The sequence below is a fragment of the Physella acuta genome, unplaced genomic scaffold, assembly GCF_028476545.2.
Source record: "Physella acuta isolate Inbredline_101_S28 unplaced genomic scaffold, ASM2847654v3 ptg000303l, whole genome shotgun sequence".
NCBI classification, from domain to species: Eukaryota; Metazoa; Mollusca; class Gastropoda; family Physidae; genus Physella; species Physella acuta.
In genome coordinates, this window is record NW_026731822.1 from 24,812 (window position 1) to 47,482 (window position 22,671).

General features: G+C 33.8%; 1 protein-coding gene across 1 annotated transcript; it reads right to left on the minus strand.

Annotated features, from left to right (window-relative positions):
* Positions 1–310: 310 nt before the first annotated feature.
* On the minus strand, positions 311–16,613 carry LOC131939937 (prostatic spermine-binding protein-like). The gene is made up of 3 exons (XM_059298467.1): positions 16,560–16,613; positions 572–788; positions 311–453 (listed from the first exon to the last, which is right to left on the minus strand). The coding sequence occupies exons 1-3, from the start codon at positions 16,611–16,613 to the stop codon at positions 311–313; spliced, it is 414 nt and encodes a 137-aa protein (XP_059154450.1).
* Between the last annotated feature and the right edge of the window lie 6,058 nt (positions 16,614–22,671).

The window sequence follows — 22,671 nt, forward strand, 5'->3', positions numbered from 1 at the left end:
CATCTTCATCTTCATCTTCATCTTCATCTTCATCTTCATCTTCATCTTCATCTTCATCTTCATCTTCATCTTCATCTTCATCTTCATCTTCATCTTCATCTTCATCTTCATCTTCATCTTCATCTTCATCTTCATCTTCATCTTCATCTTCATCTTCATCTTCATCTTCATCTTCATCTTCATCTTCATCTTCATCTTCATCTTCATCTTCATCTTCATCTTCATCTTCATCTTCATCTTCATCTTCATCTTCATCTTCATCTATCTCTTCATCTTCATCTCAACCTTCACATCCATATCCATCTCCATCTCAATCTCCATCTCCACTTCCACCTTCACCTCCAGCTCCACCACCACCTCCAACTCCACCTCCACCTCCACCTGCACTATCACCTTCGCATTCATCTTCACCTTCACCTTCACCTTCGTCTTCGTCTTCACCTTCACCTTCACCTTCACCTCACCTCACCTCACCTCACCTTCAGCTCACCATCACCTCACCTTCAACTCACCTTCACCTCACCTTCACCTTCACCTTCACCTTCACCTTCACCTTTACCTTCACCTTCACCTTCACCTTCACCTTCACCTTCGTCTTCGTCTTCGTCTTCGTCTTCGTCTTCGTCTTCGTCTTCGTCTTCGTCTTCGTCTTCGTCTTCGTCTTCGTCTTCGTCTTCGTCTTCGTCTTCGTCTTCGTCTTCGTCTTCGTCTTCGTCTTCGTCTTCGTCTTCGTCTTCGTCTTCGTCCTCATCCTTCTCCTCATCCTCATCTTCATCTTTATGTTCATCCTGATGTTCAAGTTCAAGTTCAAGTTCATATTTAGGTTCAGGTTCAGGTTCAGGTTCAGGTTCAGGTTGAGGTTCAGGTTCAGGTTCAGGTTCAGGTTCAGGTTCAGGTTCAGGTTCAGGTTCAGGTTCAGGTTCAGGTTCAGGTTCAGGTTCAGGTTCAGGTTCAGGTTCAGGTTCAGGTTCAGGTTCAGGTTCAGGTTCAGGTTCAGGTTCAGGTTCAGGTTCAGGTTCAGGTTCAGGTTCAGGTTCAGGTTCAGGTTCAGGTTTAGGTTTAGGTTTTTGGTTTAGGTTTAGGTTTAGGTTTAGGTTTAGGTTTAGGTTTAGGTTTGGGTTTGGGTTTGGGTTTAGGTTTAGGTTTATGTTTATGTTTATGTTTATGTTTATGTTTATGTTTATGTTTATGTTTATGTTTATGTTTATGTTTATGTTTATGTTTATGTTTATGTTTATGTTTATGTTTATGTTTATGTTTATGTTTATGTTTATGTTTATGTTTATGTTTATGTTTATGTTTATGTTTATGTTTATGTTTATGTTTATGTTTATGTTTATGTTTATGTTTATGTTTATGTTTATGTTTATGTTTATGTTTATGTTTATGTTTATGTTTATGTTTATGTTTATGTTTATGTTTATGTTTATGTTTATGTTTATGTTTATGTTTATGTTTATGTTTATGTTTATGTTTATGTTTATGTTTATGTTTATGTTTATGTTTATGTTTATGTTTATGTTTATGTTTATGTTTATGTTTATGTTTATGTTTATGTTTATGTTTATGTTTATGTTTATGTTTATGTTTATGTTTATGTTTATGTTTATGTTTATGTTTATGTTTATGTTTATGTTTATGTTTATGTTTATGTTTATGTTTATGTTTATGTTTATGTTTATGTTTATGTTTATGTTTATGTTTATGTTTATGTTTATGTTTATGTTTATGTTTATGTTTATGTTTATGTTTATGTTTATGTTTATGTTTATGTTTATGTTTATGTTTATGTTTATGTTTATGTTTATGTTTATGTTTATGTTTATGTTTATGTTTATGTTTATGTTTATGTTTATGTTTAGGTTTAGGTTTAGGTTTAGGTTTAGGTTTAGGTTTAGGTTTAGGTTTAGGTTTAGGTTTAGGTTTAGGTTTAGGTTTAGGTTTAGGTTTAGGTTTAGGTTTAGGTTTAGGTTTAGGTTTAGGTTTAAGTTTAGGTTTAGGTTTAGGTTTAGGTTTGGGTTTGGGTTTAGGTTTGGGTTTAGGTTTAGGTTTAGGTTTAGGTTTAGGTTTAGATTTAGGTTTAGGTTTAGGTTTAGGTTTAGGTTTAGGTTTAGGTTTAGGTTTAGGTTTATGTTTAGGTTTAGGTTTAGGTTTAGGTTTAGGTTTAGGTTTAGGTTTAGGTTTAGGTTTAGGTTTAGGTTTAGGTTTAGGTTTAGGTTTAGGTTTAGGTTTAGGTTTAGGTTTAGGGTTTAGGTTTCAGGTTCAGGTTCAGTTTCAGTTTCCTTTTCAGGTATGTGTTTAGGTTCAAGTTTAAGGTCAAGTTCAAGGTCAAGTTCCATTTCAATTCCAAGTTTAATTGCAAGTTCAAGTTCAAGTTCCAGGCCAATTTCAAGTTCAAGTTCAAGTTCAAGTTCAAGTTCAAGTTCAAGTTCAAGTTCAAGTTCAAGTTCAAGTTCAAGTTCAAGTTCAAGTTCAAGTTCAAGTTCAAGTTCAAGTTCAAGTTCAAGTTCAAGTTCAAGTTCAAGTTCAAGTTCAAGTTCAAGTTCAAGTTCAAGTTCACCTACACCTACACCTACACCTACACCTACACCTACACCCACACCTACACCTACACCTACACCTACACCTACACCTACACCTACAACTACAACTACACCTACACCTACACCTACACCTACACCTACACCTACACCTACACCTACACCTACACCTACACCTACACCTACACCTACACCTACACCTGCACCTGCACCTACACCTACACCTACACCTACACCTACACTTACACCTACACCTACACCTACACCTACACCTACACCTACACCTACACCTACACCTACACCTACACCTACACCTATACCTACACCTACACCTACACCTACACCTACACCTACACCTACACCTACACCTACACCTACACCTACACCTACACCTACACCTACACCTACACCTACACCTACACCTACACCTACACCTACACCTACACCTGCACCTACACCTACACCTACACCTACACCTACACCTACACCTACACCTACACCTACACTTACACCTACACCTACACCTACACCTACACCTACACCTACACCTACACCTACACCTACACCTACACCTACACCTACACCTACACCTACACCTACACCTACACTTACACTTACACTTACACCTTCACCTGCACCTACACTAACAATGGACTGTCCCTTAAACTAACTCCCGTGCAAATTTATAGTAGCTGTAACATAATCTAATTTCAATTTAACATACTCTAAATGTGTTTTATTTATTATAATTTACTTGTGTTTTGTTCTGTATTAATACTTAGTCCAACATAAATTCCAATCTTACTCGTTACAATATAAATGCTACAATTTATCTTTAAACTTTATGGAACCTAATTGAAATTCATTGAACATAAGTGCACTTCAAATTCAACTTGATGATTTATTATTACTTTTGCTTTATTTTCATGACACTCTTTACTCTTTACTGCATTTTACGCACGCTTTGCTTATTTACATGCGAAGGCCGTTTAAAACATCACCCATTAAAATGCCTCTTTCCTTCCTTACATTTAAATTGTGTGGAAACTAGTTAGACTTAGACTAATTCGTTAAATAGCAGCAACGCACGATGAGTTCCATGTATTTCGGGTATTATTTGCCATGAACTGTAAAACTCGTGGGATCCGGTGACTCGTATCTCAAAATTTTGCTCGCAGCTTAAACTACTTGTATCTCGAAAATCTTGTATGTCTTGGCATAACTATATATATATATATATATATATATATATATATATATATATATATATATATATATATATATATATATATGTGTGTGTATATATATATATATCGAAGTCCTCGAATGCAACACGCCTATCTGGAGGTTATTATATAAATGTTTCTTAAAAAATGGATTATTGTTTAACTATGTAATTATAAATAACATTGACTAACGTTGTTTAAAGTTACGTTAAATTCACAGGGCAATTTAGAAAACGTTTTCTGGACAATACATGTAATCTGCAGTTCTTCTGGTGATGCTACATGATCACAGTTGTTAAACACATCTGTAGCTGATATAAGAAATGTACTTAACAACATGCTTTTATGTAATTTAATGTTAACTAAATGGACAGAGTGGTCAAGCTGTAGAGAGCTGGACTGCTAACCCTTAAGTCTCGAGTTGAAATCCGGGTTCAAGTCAATAGACCGTCTCTGAGCCCACCCAACTCTGATGGGTACCTAACTCACGTTAGGGAATGTAAAGGCGGCTGGGCATAGTGCTGACCACACTATCTCTTCATATGCCGAGGTCACAGAATTAAGTGAACTCTAATTCACTTGCCCTATAGACCGTCAGGTTTGAAAGGGAACTTTACTTTTTTTTACGTACTCACACAATCAAGACGGTTAAATCAATAACAGCATTTTTTAAATAAATACATGTTGCTGGGAAAAAGCGCATGCCAACCTTTGGTAGGCTAAAAAAAGGGTAATAGCTTTCTTAATAAGCTAGATTAAGATAAACTGATCTGGTACTCTCACGCACACACGGACACGCATACACAATCTTGAGCGATCACACACTCACGTCAGCAGGGAAAAAACTTAAATGCTTAGCTATTTTAATTTATTAATACTTAACATTTTGACTGCAATCCAAATCACTTACTGTATATTATAACATCACAAGTGTATATATGATGGAACGATTCGTTCTGAAAATAGGCATACAGTTCCCATTTTCGTTCCCAAGTTATCGAGCTGTTGAAATGGAGATTCACGTTGTACATAATGACTTCAGTAGTTATTTGCCCATCCCCTAGTTCAGGGGTCTCCAAACTACGGCCCGCGGGCCGGATGCGGCCCACGAAGTCCTCTCATCCGGCCCGCGGCGATCTTTTTGTCCAAGTAAAAATCGTTTGTTGGTGATAGCTGAGGAACTTTGCCCAGAAAAATCAAAGACATGTCTGGAAGAAACTGGCCCCCGAACGGAAATTTGATAGTTAATGTGGCCCTCGGACTGAAAAGTTTGGAGACCCCTGATCTATATATATAAAAAGCAATGTATGTGTGTCTGTGTGTCTGTGTGTCTGTGTGTCTTTTATGCATTACCACACCTCTTATCACATCGCCGTTGAACTTTGGGAAGTTGTTAAGAATATTCCTGGGAAGGTTTCTGCTGGAAAAAAAAATCAAATTCGCAGAGGTGGCGCCCCGGCAGGGCGCGATTTGTTTTTTCTCTATATACGGTATATAAAAAATAAGAGTCGATTGCAGATTCACACTGTTCATCCAATCGCCGTCAAACTTTAAGGAGTCGATTAAAGCAATTCAAGGAAGGGTTCTGTAAAAAAAAAAATCAGTTTTAATTTTGCAAGGGCGGCGCCACGGGAGGGTGCGATTTTTCTCTATGTACAGTATATTAAAAAGTCGACTTTTGTGTGACACTGTTCATTCGATAGCCATGAGACTTTGGGGAGTTCGTTATAACACTCTAGGGAAGGATTCTGTAAAAAAATATTTTTTTTAATTTCCCAAGGGCGGCGCCACGGGAGGGTGCGATTTTTCTATATGTACGGTGTATAAAAATAAAAGTCGATTTTGGTTTGATACCGTTCATCTAATAGCCATGAGACTTTGGTGGAGTTGATAAGGACACTCTGGGCAAGTGTTCTGTAAAAAAAAAAATTAATTTCGCAAGGGCGGCGCCACGGGATGGTGCGATTTTCTCTATATAAGGGGGTTCATGAGAGCGCCCCTCTACGTCCCTGACACATGGGCGGTCACCGAAGTGTGTTCTACCACATTATTTCGGTGAGTTATTAATGTACATTCACGATTTTCAAACGGTATTGTAGGTAAACCTATGCCCCGATATTTATCATCCAAACGCAGGCATTGTTTACATTTAAATAACTCACTTTTAGGAAACAAGGTCACGAGTTTAAGATAATAGGATTGGTAACGCATGGATGAAACCCTTATATATTCGTCGGACTTTTTTCTATTCCCGCGGCAACGCGTGGTCGGATAAGCTAGTTCATAATATATCTGACAATAAGGTTTATATTTTTGCTATTATCATTCTACAAACCCAGCACCCACCAGATTTAGTAAAATAACTGGTGTGAATAGAAAGATGTAATAAATAAAGCATAACCTTCACAGTTAACAAGTCTAGTGCTAAATACAGTCATAATGAGTAAACAGTCGAAAGCGATAAAGCCATAATAAAACATCTCTACTAAAATTAAGTAGAATAAGTAGAATTAACTCAAATAATTTAAATATGAGCCAAAAACTATAATCTAAATCAGGGGTCTCCAAACTTTTCAGCCCGAGGGCCGCATTAACTATCAAATATCCGTTCGGGGGCCAGAGTTTCTTCAAGACATCTCTTCGGGGTGGCAGCGCCACCCACCCCCCCCCCCCCTCGAAGAACGTGTATCGCCCCCCCCCCCTTAACAAAATATAATTTATATAGAAATATACACAAATTTCAAGTGCCCCCCCCCCCCTCCCCGGAGAAAAAATTCTGAAAGAAACACTGTCGGTGGCCAAAATCACACTCGAGGTCCAAGTTTGCTCTCAAATTGTTCTTCACGTATTTCAATCTTGAAAATATTTTTTCACACAGGTACCTTGTTACAAAATTTGAAAGGTACTTTGATGCAAAAGTTTTAATATTAGGAAAATCTTCCTTTTGCAAGAACTTATAAAAACCCACCCGCCCTTCTTTGAACGTGTCTCTAATGACCTCCAGCTGCAGTTTACCTTTGCAACTGGCCACATTTGCTTCAAATGGGTTCTGAAACAGTCTCACTTTTTTCTGCCTTTGAATCCAAGTCAAACACCGCTACTGAAACTGCAGCTTGAAGTCTTTGATAATCTCGTATGCAAATGATGTGGGGAACTCAGTGGTTGCTTCAGCCTAAAGACCTTTCACTGCTGAGAGTGCGTAAGTTGTTGGCGTGTACTTGTTTCAAAAACATGACAAGTTTGGATCTGAAAGCCTTTAGGTGTATAGATCAGAAACTAAATTTCCCTCTCTTGTAGTTTTAGGTTCAGAAAATTTAAATGACTTGTTATGTTTGCAGCAGAGGCCCATTTCTATACCCACTCTTCATCAGGCAGTAAGTGCATCAGCTTGTGGCTTGCCTTTACTTTCAAGGAAGTCACTTATTTCCTTTCTTAACTTAAATACTCTGCCATCTTACTGCTGTGAAATATGGTAAATCTTGCGATTCTGTATTTCTATCTTTAAACATTTCTTTGAACTATTTTATTTTCTCTCCTGTAACAGTGCCATACATTCTATGTAGGGAAGCCAGCTCTTGTGTTATGTTTATGTCTTCATCCACACCTCTAAGGAACATGAGCAGTTGAGATGTGGAACAGCTGTCCAGCAACTGATCCATTACAATTAAAAAATTGCCAAACTTGCTTGCATTTTCGCTATTTGAGTCACGATGTTTTCACCAATGTCTGCAACTCGGCGGGAAATGGTATTTGGACCCAACGCTACATTTTCAAATTGTTTTGAATTTTCTGGGCATAGTTTCTCAGCCACCTCTAACAAACATTTATTCCGTGGACAAAAAGATCGGCGAGGGCCGGATGAGAGGACCTCGCGGGCCACATCTGGCCCGCGGGCCGTAGTTTGGAGACCCCTGATATAGATATATAGATGAGACGTAACACATTAATCATATTAATAATGACTTAATGTTTTCTTATTTTACAAAATTTAACAAAAAATGTGTTTATTTTTTTAATTTAATCTTTAACTAAACGTCGCATGAAGAAACATTAAAATGGCAACATATTTTTAAAATCAGGAAAATCATCATAAAAATGTATATTTATGACTTGCTTTTAGGTGCTCAAATAGGAAAGCTTTTATCTTTTTTTCTGCTCTTGTACAACTTGACAGGGGCTACCGATGACATAATCTTACGACCCTAGCTTAGCAGTTGCCAACTATCTGCTAATTCACTTTGAAGTAGATAATAGCATCACGGTTGTACTGCAGTGCACGAATACCTGTCGCTTTGAATTCTTGACAGGTCTGACTGTTCTTATGAGAGCGGCTTGTATCTTGTGTGGTAATTCTGGTCTTTTTGAGAGAGGCTGGTGTCTATTATCTGTTATGTGAGGCTGGCCTATTGTTTGATACGACTGGTTTGTTGAGAAAGGTTGGCGTCTTGTATGGTAAGACTGGTGTGTTAAGAGAGGCTTGTCTATTGTATAAGACTAATCTTTTTAGAGAGGCTGGTCTCTTGTATGGTAAGAATGGTCTGTTGAGAGGCTGGTGTCTTGGAGGGTAGGATTGGTCAGTTGAGAGAGTTTGGTATTTTGTATAGTAGCCTACGACTGGTCTGCTGAGAGAGACTGGTCTCTTGTATGGTAAGAATGGTCTGTTGAGAGAGGCTGGTCTGTTGAGAGTTGCTGTGGTCTTGACGGGTTAGACTAGTTTTTTTTTTAGATATTCTGGTGTCCTGTATGGTAAGATTTAGTCATTTAAAAGAGTTTGGTCTTTTGTTATGTTAAGACTTGTCTGTTGTGAAAGGCTGGTCTTATGAGAAAAGCAGGTCTGTTGTGTGATAGGACTGGTGTTTTGAGAGAGGTTGTCTGTTGCGAGATGCTTATGTCTTGTATTGTAAGACAGGTCTGTTGAGTGAGGCTGTTATGTTGAGAGAGGCTGGATGTCGAGAAAGGCGTGTCTGTTGAGAGAGGCTGATCTGTTGTGAGAGGCTGGTCTGTTGAGAGAGGCTGGTCTATTGAAAGAGGTTGATCTGTTGAGATAATATGGTGTGTTGAGAGAGGCTTGTCTGTTGAAAAATTAATCATAAAACAATTTACTAAAGACAACTAACCATGTACATGAACGCCAAACATTTTGTAACCTACCATAAATAAAATTCTTAACACATAGATAAAAACCCTCATTCTAAAGCTAGTAGTGAATTAAGAATAATAAAATTTCATTGCACAATCTTGTGGAAATATAATTCGAATAATATTGTTTTGATTGATATTTAGATTCTAGAATGAAGATCTAGTTTCAAAGCATTGTTTAGCCTAAAAATTGTAAACAAATTAGTTTGGTTATTGAAAATCTGGAAATAGGCTAAATTAAACAAATACTATTTGTTTATTATTCTTTAAAATGATAAAATGTAATAGAATGGCTGAACATAATTAATCAAATATCCTTACCTATAAGTACTGTGACTGCTGTGCTGTAAAATTGTGTGATTGCGGCGTGCGACTGCGTTTCCGATCAAAAGTCTACTGACAACTTTAGCGATATTCGTTTTGCGCAGAGATTTAAAATAATAGGCAGTTTGTTCAAATGATTATATCTTGATAATCATTCTACATATTTTTATAATACCTTCAGACATAATGGGGAATCATATCGGCTTTTGATTTATGTAAAAAAAAGAAAATCGGATTTTTTTGAGAAAGACGGTTTGCGACCGAGACCATCGATATATATTAGATTGTCATAAAACCAGTACTGAACGAATTTCTAATAAAATATTAAACACAAAACAATCACGTATAATACTTGTCACTGTATAAATAAATATTAACTTATCTAAAAAATTCTACCATTATTTAATTGTAAAAAATATGTTACTAAAGTATATTTGCTAATAACACTTGTATGAGGAAGAAAGTCTTAAATATTAAATACACATATTATTATAACATTACGACACATTTATAAAATGCGCCGTGAGGGTATTTTCAAATTTTGTTTAACTGCACATTTTTAATTTCTCAGATTCCAATGCGCCGAATGTAACATGTATGTACCGTTTAAAATCTGTTTTATTTCAATTTTTGTTTTAACTGATGCAACTTTAAGGGGGCAGGCTCCGGTAAAAAAAAAACTTTTTTAATTCTCGTTAGAAAACAATTATTCCTTTACAGCAGGGGTCTACAAACTACGGCCCGCGGGCCGGATGCGGCCCGCGAGGTCCTCTCATCCGGCCCTCGGAGATATTTTTGTCCACGGAAAAAAATGTTCGTTGTAGGTGGCTTTGGAAAAATGCCACCCCAATGATATACCTAAAAAGAAACTCTGGCCCCCGAACTTATATTTGATAGCTAATGCGGCCCTCGGGCTGAAAAGTTTGGAGACCCCTGCTTTACAGCTTTATTAAGATACATCCGCATATGCATTTCCACTAAAAAAAATTGGTGGAAAAATCTTGGTAACTATGACAACAGCGGCCATCTTGAAAAATTAACCCCTTCGTAGGTTTTCCACCATCCATAGACATTATATATTAAACACAATAAACAATGAATTCATTCCATATTCTAAGAGACTCAGCTAAATATTTTAAGTTCATATTTTCAAAATAATTTATTATGAATTTTTTAACTTTGTGTCCGTTCAAAAACTTAATTCTGGGGAATTATGGGGCATTAAAACTAGAGCGGATGTATCTTAATAAAGCTGTAAAGAAATAACTGTTTTCTAACGAGTATTAAAAAAGTTGTTTTTTTACCGGAGCCTACCCACTTAACTTTAACAATAACACAACACAATTTTAATAAGCTTTCATTAGCTTTAGTAGAAACGATATCAAATAATCATATGATTATTTGATATCGTTTCTACTAAAGCTAATGCAAGCTTATATATATATATATATATATATATATATATATATATATATATATATATATATATATTTATATATATACGTCCGTTTGCACAGTTAATGTAGCCAGCCTAGGTTTTTCTGAAAAAGTTTTTTCTGTAATATAACTCCAATGTGTTTTTAAATAGCATCTACAAATGACGATTTTTACCGTAACACATACATAATGGCTTTTGGAGGTTTCTTCATATGTGTTTTTATTACAGCACTTGTTGTGATGAAACATTCAGGTATTACATCGACTTTCAAGATTATAAATATATTTTTTTACTAGTGATAAGCATTCTTTAAAAAAAAATTATAGATCTACATACACTACTGATTATGTATAAGATCCTACATCTATATAATTTCATTAAAAGCTCTCCGTACAGGCCTACCAATAGGGCAGATTAAACACAGCTAAAATGTTTATTGACCTCGTCAGCATTATACCAAGCCAACTTTACTTTTTCCAACGTGCATCAGGTACCCATATATCAGATACATCCTACAGTGCCGATTCAGTACCGAGATCCGAACTCGATACTATGGACTAGTATTATAAAGCTCTATCATTCGACCGAACCGTCCCGTATCTACAAATAATTATATATATATATATATATATATATATATATATATATATATATATATATATATATATAATATGTATATATATTTATTTATTTATTTATATACATATAATTCTGTGTTATCAGGTAAAGGTGAGTGTTTTATAAGAACAAAGGACGACAATGATGTATCTCCGGGCGAGGATACTGACATTAACATATATCTAGAAATAATAGATGATTCTATTCAAACACAGTCTGAAAATGTAAATCTGAATCAATTGGTAGAAACATTTCAAACAGAAGACTTGCGAAGTAACGCATATATTGATGTTATTGAAAACTACGACTTGGCTAATAATCCAGATCCCAGAGCAGCAATAGAATCGAATTAAGAACATTCTTATGAGGGAATATTTTATTTTACTGAAAATTCAATGTCAGGAGTTGAGATGGTAGAGATGATAAATAATGAAGACGAGTGGGTCTAATGTGCAAACGTATGTTTAGTTTTTAGCTCGTGTTAATAAACACAGTTGACACAAATACTTAAAACTACTTGTAATATTTAATGTATTCATAGATTTATAAAACGAGGTCAGACATTTGAAATAATTAAAATACCATTTTGGGTGACAATACACATTCATTATCACATTTATTGAGAGAACATGATAGCATAAAAGGATTTGAAAATGTATTTCCTATATTAGTAATCATTTTGTTTTAATAGTTTAATTATATTGTTAAATTCTAAAAATACATACCTCTTTACCAGTTCGTTGATCAACATTATTTTAAATAGAAAATTACTTGGCATCAGCATGTATATTTAAAGACAATGTATTGTTTGCTTTAAATTAAACTTTATAATTTAATAACTGATACGATTAAAAAAAATATCGTTTGTTAAAGAACATTACAGGTAGATTAAGCAAATAAAAATAAAATAAAAATAAATGTTTTAATCTCATAAATTATTAATTAATTTATTTCATAATATGCTTTTATTATTATCTTGATTAAATAAATTATAAAGACGAAAACGCGAAGTTTTCTATAGTAAAAAAAATTGTGAAACAGAAATTGGTATATCGTTACCTTGCCTCTGTGTGGAATTAACGATAATGGCTCTATTGGTATTATTTATATTTAAAATATTTTCCACTGGATAGGTGAACGAAGAATATCGATCGCTCCAGAAGTATCTATCGATTAAAAAGAATGCATTAACATTTCTAAACGCATATTTTAATATATATTCATTAAAATAATGTATAGAGGATTAAAAATAAAGGGTGCAATATATACTAAATATTTGTATTCCTATTGCTTTTTAAACTATCCTGTTTTGAATTGTTTATTCGAGAATACTTTTTACACCGTTGTTTGTGTAAACATGATGTTTAGCATGTAAAATAAATGCAATAATCTTTGCAATAATGGATCTTAAGCATTTATACCTAAGCAGGCTATCGTGATCTACGAATAAAGCACTGTAATTATTTTCCACTTATATATAGATTACAAAAATGTCAGTTAATTTCTAAAATGACATTTAAGCAACGATTAGAATAAACAGTTTTGTTAAGTTGATACATTTTAAATTTTAAAATATTTTTTAAAATGTATGGTGTATTAAATAGTTGATCTTAATCAATTAGTTTCTCAACATGCATAATTTGTTGTGTTGATTTTTTAAATAAAGTAACAAAGACTTTGATGAAAAGATGATGTGGTCATAGAAGCACAGCAGCAAAATGCAATAAACATTTAACATATTATTTTTCTTTTAACAAAATGCAGTGGCGTAGCGAGGTCGGGTGTCACCCGGTGCGGCACTTAATGGTGTCACACTCCAACCCCCCCCCAGAGGCGCAGCGACTCTTCCCGGGGATAAACTTTCAATTTTCGATTTGCACCCCACCCCCCCTCAAACTTTCGATTTGCACCCCCACCCCTCGAACTTTCGATTTGCACCCCGTCTCAAATGTTTCTCTATATATTTCACTATTTTTTGCCTTGGTGTCACCCCCCCCCCAAATGGTGTCACCCGATGCGGTCCGCACACCCGCCCCCCCCCCCTCGCTTCGCCTCTGACAACATGAAATGTTATCAACTTATATTTTAAGAGAACTCAAGTTCGTTTCATCAAATTATAGCAATAACAGGGGTCTAGGACAATAAACCAATTCAATCATCCCGCGGTAAATTAGCCCACTCTGACAATATATATATATATATATATATATATATATATATATATATATATATATATATATATATATATATATATATATATATATATATATACATATATATATATATATATATATATATATATATATATAGAGAGAGAGAGAGAGAGAGAGAGAGAGTATTTGTATAACCTCTAACTGTTTACGTTACTGGCAATGTTGCGGAAAGGTTGCTGATATCAATATTTAGGCCTACTATATTTTTCTAGTCTATGAACTGATTTTTTATAATAATTTATAGTTATTGTCTCACGTAACATTAGGCCTATTTTGATAATTTATTATAGTTTAACTTTGGTTAAACGTTGAATAGTACTATTGAAGAAACATTAATATTCCTCTAAACGGAATTGACAGCAACAAGCCACAGTATTCTAGATAGTAAGAGCGGGGAGAATAAATATTAAATAAGGTTTATGCCGTTTAAATAACTAAATAATTTATATATCTATACATCTATACATATATATATATATATATATATATATATATATATATATATATATATATATATATATATATATACTCAACTTTTTACAGCATAAGGATTATTTTAAACCCACTGGTAAGTTTTCAGTCATTTATGTAAATTTTGTTCACCAATGATAACAGCTTTGATCATCTATATATATAAAAAGCAATGTATGTGTGTCTGTGTGTGTGTGTGTGTGTCCTTTATACATTACTACACCTCTGATTACATCGCCATGAAACTTTGGGAAGTTGTTGAGAATATTCCTGGGGAGGTTTTCTGCGAAAAAAAAAATTCAAATTCGCAGGGATGGCACCCAGGTAGGGCGCGATTTGTTTTTCTCTATATACCGTATATAAAAATAATAAAAGTGAATTGCAGTGACACTGTTCACACGATCGCCATGAAACTTTAGGAAGTTGTTGAAAATATTCATGGGGAGGTTTCTGAGAAGAAATTTTTTTTTAAATTCGCAGGGGTGGCGCCCCGATAAGGCGCGATTTGTTTTTTTTTCTATTTACGGTATATAAAACTAAAAGTCGATTTTGGTTTGGCATCGTTCATCCAATAGCCATGAGACTTTGGGGAGTTCATTATATTACTCTAGGGAAGGGTTCTGTAAAAAATAATTTTTAATTTCGCAAGGGCGGCGCCACGGGAGGGTCCGATTTTTCTCTATTTACGGTATATAAAAATAATAAAAGTGAATCGCAGTGAAACCGTTCATCCGATAGGCATGAAACTTTGGGGAGTTCATTATAAAACTCTATGGAAGGGTTCTGTAAAAAAAATCATTTTTAATTTCGCAAGGGCGGCGCCACGGGAGGGTGCGATTTTTCTCTATATAAGGTATATAAAAATAAAAGTCGATTTTGGTGTGACACCGTTATCCGTTAGCCATGAGACTTTGGGGGAGTTGATTAGAACGATTCAGGGAACGGTTCCGTAAAAAAAATCCTTTTTTTAATTTCGCAAGGGCGGCGCCACGGGCGGCTGCGATTTTTCTCTATATACGGTTTATAAAATTTCGGTTTCACACCGTTCATCCGTGTACCATGAAAGTTTGGGGAGATGATTAGATCACTCAATGGTAGGGTTCTGCAAAAAAAATATTGTTTAATATTGCAAGGGGGGCGCCCCGGGGGGGGGGGGGGGGGGGGTGATATTTTTTCTCTATATACGGTACACAAAAAATAAAACTCGGATGCGGTTCATCCGAGTGCCATGAAACTTTAGGGAGCAGATGAGAATACTCCCGAGAATATTTCTGCGAAAAAGAAAACTAAAGTTTCTTATGGGCGGCGTCATATAAGGTACAACTTTCGTCAATACACGGTTTGGAGCCTAGAGTTTTAGAGCGACTATGTTGGCACTTGGCATCCGTTAATCGAGCGTCCTGCATAGCGAGTAAGGGGTACTACTATATTCAGCCATAAAACTAGAACAGGCTTCTAAAAATAACTTTGTAACGCGAGGAAATCCTTCTGTACAGTTTCGTCACCTTGCAAAAGATGAACAAATAACTTTTTGAATATGAGGAGCCTACTGTAGAATTTCGTCACTTGGCGAATGATGCAATAAGCATCTACTATTAGACAATCCAGTCAGAAATTGAGATCGAGCATCTAATAATAGACCATTAGTAACGCTAGCATATTACATCAGTCACACTGATGTTTAAAACCTGTCAATTACTTTTTTACGTGTTAAAGAAAAAAAGCCTGTTCATTTTTGGGATTTTAGCGAATGACGAAATCTGCATCATTATTAACAGGATGCTATTTGGTACGATGGCGCCTATTACTTTTAAGGAGCCGGGGGTCGTACGCCGCGCCTATGCGGTAGTGTAATCGGGGGGTGGGGGCCCTGAGAGCGCCCCTGTACGTCTCGGTCACCGAAGTGTGTTCTACCATATTATTTCGGTAAGTGATTAGTGTACACTCAAGGTTTTCATTCGGTAGTATAGGTAAACCCGTGTCCTGAAATTTATGATCCAAGAACAGGCATCATTTACATTTAAATTACTCATTTTTAGAAAAGAAGGTCACGCGTCTAAGAACATATAATTATAATTGATAACGCGTTGGTGAAATCCTAATATATTTCGTCAAACGTTCTTCTATCCCCGCGGCAACGCGCGGGGGTCGGGTACGCTAGTTAGAAATAAAAATCGCCAAATATTTTTAAAATGTGTCATTATCACATGCGAATGAATTTATTTTAAAAAATACAGCAGTTAATTTCTATTAATATAATGGGAATTTATATTCTGAATACTAAAAAAAACAAGTTTTTTAAATACCTTCATTAATTTTAATTATATATATTATCTGCATAGCTTCTAATTTCAAAATCATTTTTAAACAAAATCTATTGTGTGATTGTAACTATTATTTTCTACTGAAGAGTGCTTAGCTGTGTCATGGAAAGCTTCGAAATCATTAAACTCCAAGTCATCAGAAACCAAGAATATCAAATTCTCCAGACAAATGCCCAAAGGCTCTGTCCAATTTAGAGAAGCTGAAGTCTCTGTGAGTACAAGTATAAGCAACCTAAAACAGGATCTTGTCGAATTGTACAACATACCAGCAGAGGAGCAGCTATGGTATCTAAAAAGTATCCTAATGGAGGACGATACATGCTTGAAAGATTATGACATCTCTTCACACGATAGGATTTCAGTAATGGAAAAACGACTACTGTAAGAATAGTAATATATTACACACACTGATGTGCTATAAATATGTACAAAACTATAAGCAATGTATCGGAAAAAAATAATTCTCGAAACAATGTTGGATTCATGTATTTTTTGAAAAATATACAGTGTTAATATAGTTTTTAGTTAAAAAACCAATAATGTTGTCAATTTATATATACCAGTACTGCAGGTAAAATGGAGCTAAGCCAAATGAAATCTTCAGCGTAGTCCATTCTATTCCTAGCTGCCTTTCCCTGACTTAAATTAGTGGACTCCGGGATAAGGGATAAACTAATGACAATTAAAACTGATGGAGGTCGGCATGGTCCGGTCGGTTAAGCCATCGTTTTTCTGAACCGATAACTGCTTGAGCTCCGGGGTAGATGAGGCTCGTTAGCTGGGGATAGCAACTCACCTAGGAGAGAAAATGCAAAATCAAACAACTGCTGCCTTGTAGTTTGTTCTTGGTTCGAGTGATTTAATTTTGATATCCCCCTCAGTTACGAAATTGTTTATTGAATTTTCAATGACTAATTAAACATCTAATTAAATTAGAAAATAAATAGACTTGTATTGTCATCTAAGTGGAACAAATATGGAAAGTTTGAAAGAAGTGGATCGAAATTGAGTAACAAGATTTTCCACAAAACCACAAACAACACCCAAACAGACGTTGCGTACAAAATAAAAGCTTGTAAAGTAAGCTTAACTGCCAAGCTAATAAATTAAGTGCTTTTTACTTTCTCGTATATACGTAGTATATATAGATTTTTACAAATCTCGACGTTTTACACCTCACTGATACGGAAAAACATAATTTTGCAATCTTGTCCGTATGTCTGTGTGTGTGTGTGTGTGTGTGTGTGTCTGTGTGTCTGTGTGTCTGTGTGTAAACACGATTACTTGAGTACCGTTACAGCTAGGTTGATGAAATTTCATATATAAGTATTATATCAAAATCGTAGATCCGTATCAACTTTTGAGCGATTTCCGATAACCTGAAGTGGTACTTTTTCTACTTTGAATTTTTCAAAAGCCTATAACTTGAGTACTAATTCAGATAGATAAATGAAATTTCACATGTAAGTAAAAGATCTAATGCTCTACCTTCTATCAAATTTTGAGTAATTTCCGTTGACCGGAAGTACTAATTTACGCTATTTCCGATTTCTCAAAAAACGCATGTAAATTTATAAAGTACTAATAATATTGCGCACTATTACGCACATTTGGTTTTGGTGCTCGCTTGGTGCGCAATTTTTTTTTTCTACTAGATTTTATTTATTTTTAAAAGTTTAAGTAAACAAAAATCATGTCTATATTCCGAGTTGACATCCCACGTAGTGTTATATTAGAATATTCGAGAAAGTTTAGGGGAGATCACTCCCGGTTTATTTAATTTGTGTCAAAGATTAAGGCATGTTGGATTGTTAACTTTGTTAACTATGATATAACAATAAACAGGGCGATGTTGTGTGGAAGGGGCAGAGGCGTAGCAGATTGAAGTAGGTGGGTCAGCAGCCTCGGGCGCGGACAGTGATGTCGATGATTAAGTTTAGTGCTCTTGTTTCATTATTCAGCTTGAAATTAATAACTAGAAAAATATGAACAACTTATTTTCTTCGTTCAATAGCATTCGTTCTTGGTAATGATAAAAATAATTTAAATCTCACGGCATAAAATCTCTTACAAACATAGTCAGTAGCAGAAATTCAGATATATTTCTTTTCATTTTTAACCGAACTGGCCGACAGGAATTATATCCCCAATTTCACGAGAAACTAAATTAACTTGTTATTTTGATATTGAATGCAAGTTGTATACTAGTTTTCTAATAATTAAAGCATGCGGCCTGTTGTCATTTAAAAATAAATAAATTATACTAGCTTTTTGTTTAACACACTATAAGTGGTACTAAATTAAATTAAAGAACATGAAGGAAAAGGAAGGAAGAGAACATATCAGTTTCTGAAAAAAAAACCCAATGAACTGTGTGACTCTTTGTTTAAAAAGTAAGTGGCAGTATCCGGATGTCAAGATACAGTTTCAAATAAGAATTACAATGAAAAAAAATATGTGAAATTTGTTGTAATATTTCTCTTTCGGACAAAATTGAGCCAGTTGATAGATATGATTAATCTCTGGACTCTGCGGGTTTAATAGTACACAACATGGGCGCAACTACAGTGCCGCCAGACCCCGCAATGCGGGGGGGGGGGGGGGGGGGGGGCACGCCATTTAGGAGCCCATAGCCGACCATAATACATTTTTTAAATTAAAAAAAAAAAATACTTGCATTTTTGACTTGACGGTAAAAGCTTTCGTAAATAACAGATGTACTACAGTTGTGATGTTATACAGTAGCTAATACATGCTGTTGCGTAAAAAGAAATATATGCCTGAGCTGTAGTGTGAAAGATAGGCAAACGTTCAAAACACTTCCATGACTTATTTCCCATTTAAAATAGTTAAATAGGGGTGCTCATAAGCTCCTTTGAATACATTTCTACTAAACAAATTAAAAAGCAATTACTTCTCTTAATTATTATTTTAAAAAATACAAACTAAGAATGACATAGCATAAAAAGGAAATATATTTAAAACAAATAATATAAATACAAAAAAACAAAATATAAACATAACACGAGAAACCATTACACATACAAAGCTTTCACGCTTTATATCTTTTTGACAGGCTACAAATCAGAGGGTCGACCATATTACAGCAAACTTATTTAATAAACTAGTTCTAATGCACTCACACACATGACATGATGTAATTTGTTTAAATTGAAAAAAAAGACATTTTTTTTTAAATACGAGCAGGCCAGCAATGAGTATCCAATATTTGTGTTTTGTGTTTGTATATATATATATATATATATATATATATATATATATATATATATATATATATATATATATATATATATATATATATATAGGAGGGGGACCAAGAATTTTTTTTCCGGGGTGGCCCTTTTTTCTAGTTCCGCCACTGGTACACAATGATGAGTGCAGTTTAATACTCTTCAAGGTATTAATTACCCTGTTATTACAGTATACAAATCCACAGTATAGTACCGTTTACACTGCATTAATACTTTCAATACAATTCACGATTGAATTAAATTTTGAAATTTCGCTTTTAGTTTAAATATTGATAGGCAGAGAGTTTTTTTAAAAGAATTTTGATTAGACATTATGTTCTCTACGCTGCTCAGATTACCATTTTTTTAAAATTATTTAACTATTTTACAAATGGTTGTTTAGTTTTAAATCGGAGACCGTACAGAAATCAGTTTTTAAAAACCAGAGTTGGTAATTCTATTACCGTCTTATTTCTTTCCCCAAATGACAAAACACATTCGCTCGACATTTCCGAGAGTCTGTAAAATATAACTGCAGCAATATTGTTGATGTTTTAATAAAATAGGTGTATTCAAAATTCCAGATGAAACGCGGAGGACTCAACAGAGAACTATATTCGTGTAGATTAGGGTAGACAACTTAGAATATTTTATATTAAAAGAATTGCTTAAAAGTTCGGTTGTCACTCTGTGCGGCATTTTATTAAAACTTTGGTAAAAACATCACGGAATTTTATTTTTCAATAGTGTATGCCCCAAGTTCTTCAATAAACAAAGGTGCTTCGTGTCTCTGTGTTTCCCCAGGGTGAATATTCCGTTTTATAGACGTATCTGAAAAAGTGTTTAAAAAAACAAGCAGTTTTAGCGTATTCGATTGTTATTTTACTCACTTTAATCTGATTCTTGCGATTTATATTAATACATTTATAATTATATTAAATAAGTAAAAAACATAAATACTATTTAATCTGTATTAACTAAGCGTGTAGCCTACCTGACGTTTTAAAAATTTCACAAAATATAAAGCCACATGTATGATATTATTGAAAATAGTGCAAATATATTTCATTATTCTTTAGATATAAATAGTATTATGTAAAATGTATTAAAGAAAAATATTTACGTTAAAATATTAATTAATTATAGACGAAGATTTAGAAAATATGAAAGAAATTGCAGTTTGCATAGCTTGGAAGTATAAGTAAACCACCTAATTAATAAATATACAAAATGTCACATTTAGTGTCATATATCAATATATATATATATATATATATATAATATATATATATATATATATATATATATATATATATATATATATATATATATATATATATATATATATATATATATATATATATATATAATATGTCTTACTTTCTTGACGTTTTGAGATTAATCTAAACATAAAAATAAGTACTATTATTTTCTACAATAAATTTAAGATAATTTATTTGATGCTAGTTAAATCACACTAAATTGTAATAATTTAAATTACAGTGAAACATTAATTGATTATAGAGTACATGAGGAAATTTAATTTAAAAAATGGCAACGATAGCAATAACTTTACATTGTTTTTTTTTTCGGATTAACTTCACTAAAACAAAAGAATGTTTATTTTCAACACTAATGAAATTTAAAACATTTTTACATCAATTGTCTTTTAAAGTGTCGTTATTTAAAATAAAATTGTCAAAAAAAGCAAGAAAAAAAATACACGTACACATTATAAACTTGATTTCGAAGATAGTTTAAATAAAAAGAGACAATACTCAAAATAGGATACTTACTTCAACATATTCAGTTGTTTTTTTCCTTTTTTCTTAGGAGACAGTAAGCACAGATGCAGAATAGCAGCACTGTAAAATATAAAGTATACAAACGCTATATATCTAGATTTACATAGATCTATCACGGCTCAGAATTTATAATTATAATGGGAGTTTCATTGTTAGCTACACTATTGATTTGAGACCTAACATCATTAACAGTTATAAATGTTAAACTTTGCACGTTCTTACCTAAGACGACAACAGCAATTGCAGCTAACGTTATGGCTAGTATCAGACAGATGGTGTTCCTTTCTATAATGAAATATGCAATCCATAAAAATAGAAAGATCAATTTTGAATGTGCACATAATACTTTTATATTCATTTGTGTACTATAAGTCCACATTAAAAGTACATCGCATAGATGTAAAAAAAAGTATGAAAGACAGAAATTCCATACACGTTTACATCTATTTACTATTATTTTTTATTCTATTCCTTGGTAGTTTGCAACAATTTCTAAAACTGTCCAAATATATAGGAAATGTTGAAAAATCTTTCAACATTGTAGAAATTTATAAAATCATCACTATAGGAACAATAAATTAAATAGTTCATTGTACACACTCTTTTTATAAATGTATGTGAATCAACGAGTCCAATAGCCCGATTCAATTTTACTGTTTGTATTGATGTAAACATTGTTCGAACACTACCTTTTAGCGGATCATGGTTCTCTCGCCTTTCACAAATATCATACTTTCATATTTTTATCACAATTTTGCGAGTAGATTCAAGTTGGCCATGTTTTGACAAGTGAATGGAAGAAATTCGTCTGAATTGCATTGCAATTTAGACCATTACTACCATGAGGCAAATGTTCATCAAGTTAATTATATTATGCTCACTAACATATAGTGATTCGTCTATTAAATTTATCTTAATTTTTTTCAACCCGCATAACAATGTTCAGTGTGTCGAATACTATAAACAACCTATACACACTAGAATGGAAAAAGTGTCCTATTTTCAATACATATGTTGTTTTTTGTTGTTTACTGGGCAATATATGAAATATGGTGCAAACGCATTCAAACGGTCGCAAAATGTATTTTATGTTGAGTTACATACAAGATAGAAAGTGAATGTAGGATTAGGAATATCCCACCTCTGTAAGAATTGAAAACATCAGATACAAATAAACCGGGAGTGATCTCCAGTAAACGTTCTCGAATATTATTATATAAAACAACAGGGGATGTGGACTAGGGATATAGTTATGATTTCTAATCCATTTTAAATACTTTAATACATTTTAAATAAACTTTTGAAAATAGAATAGAATCTCA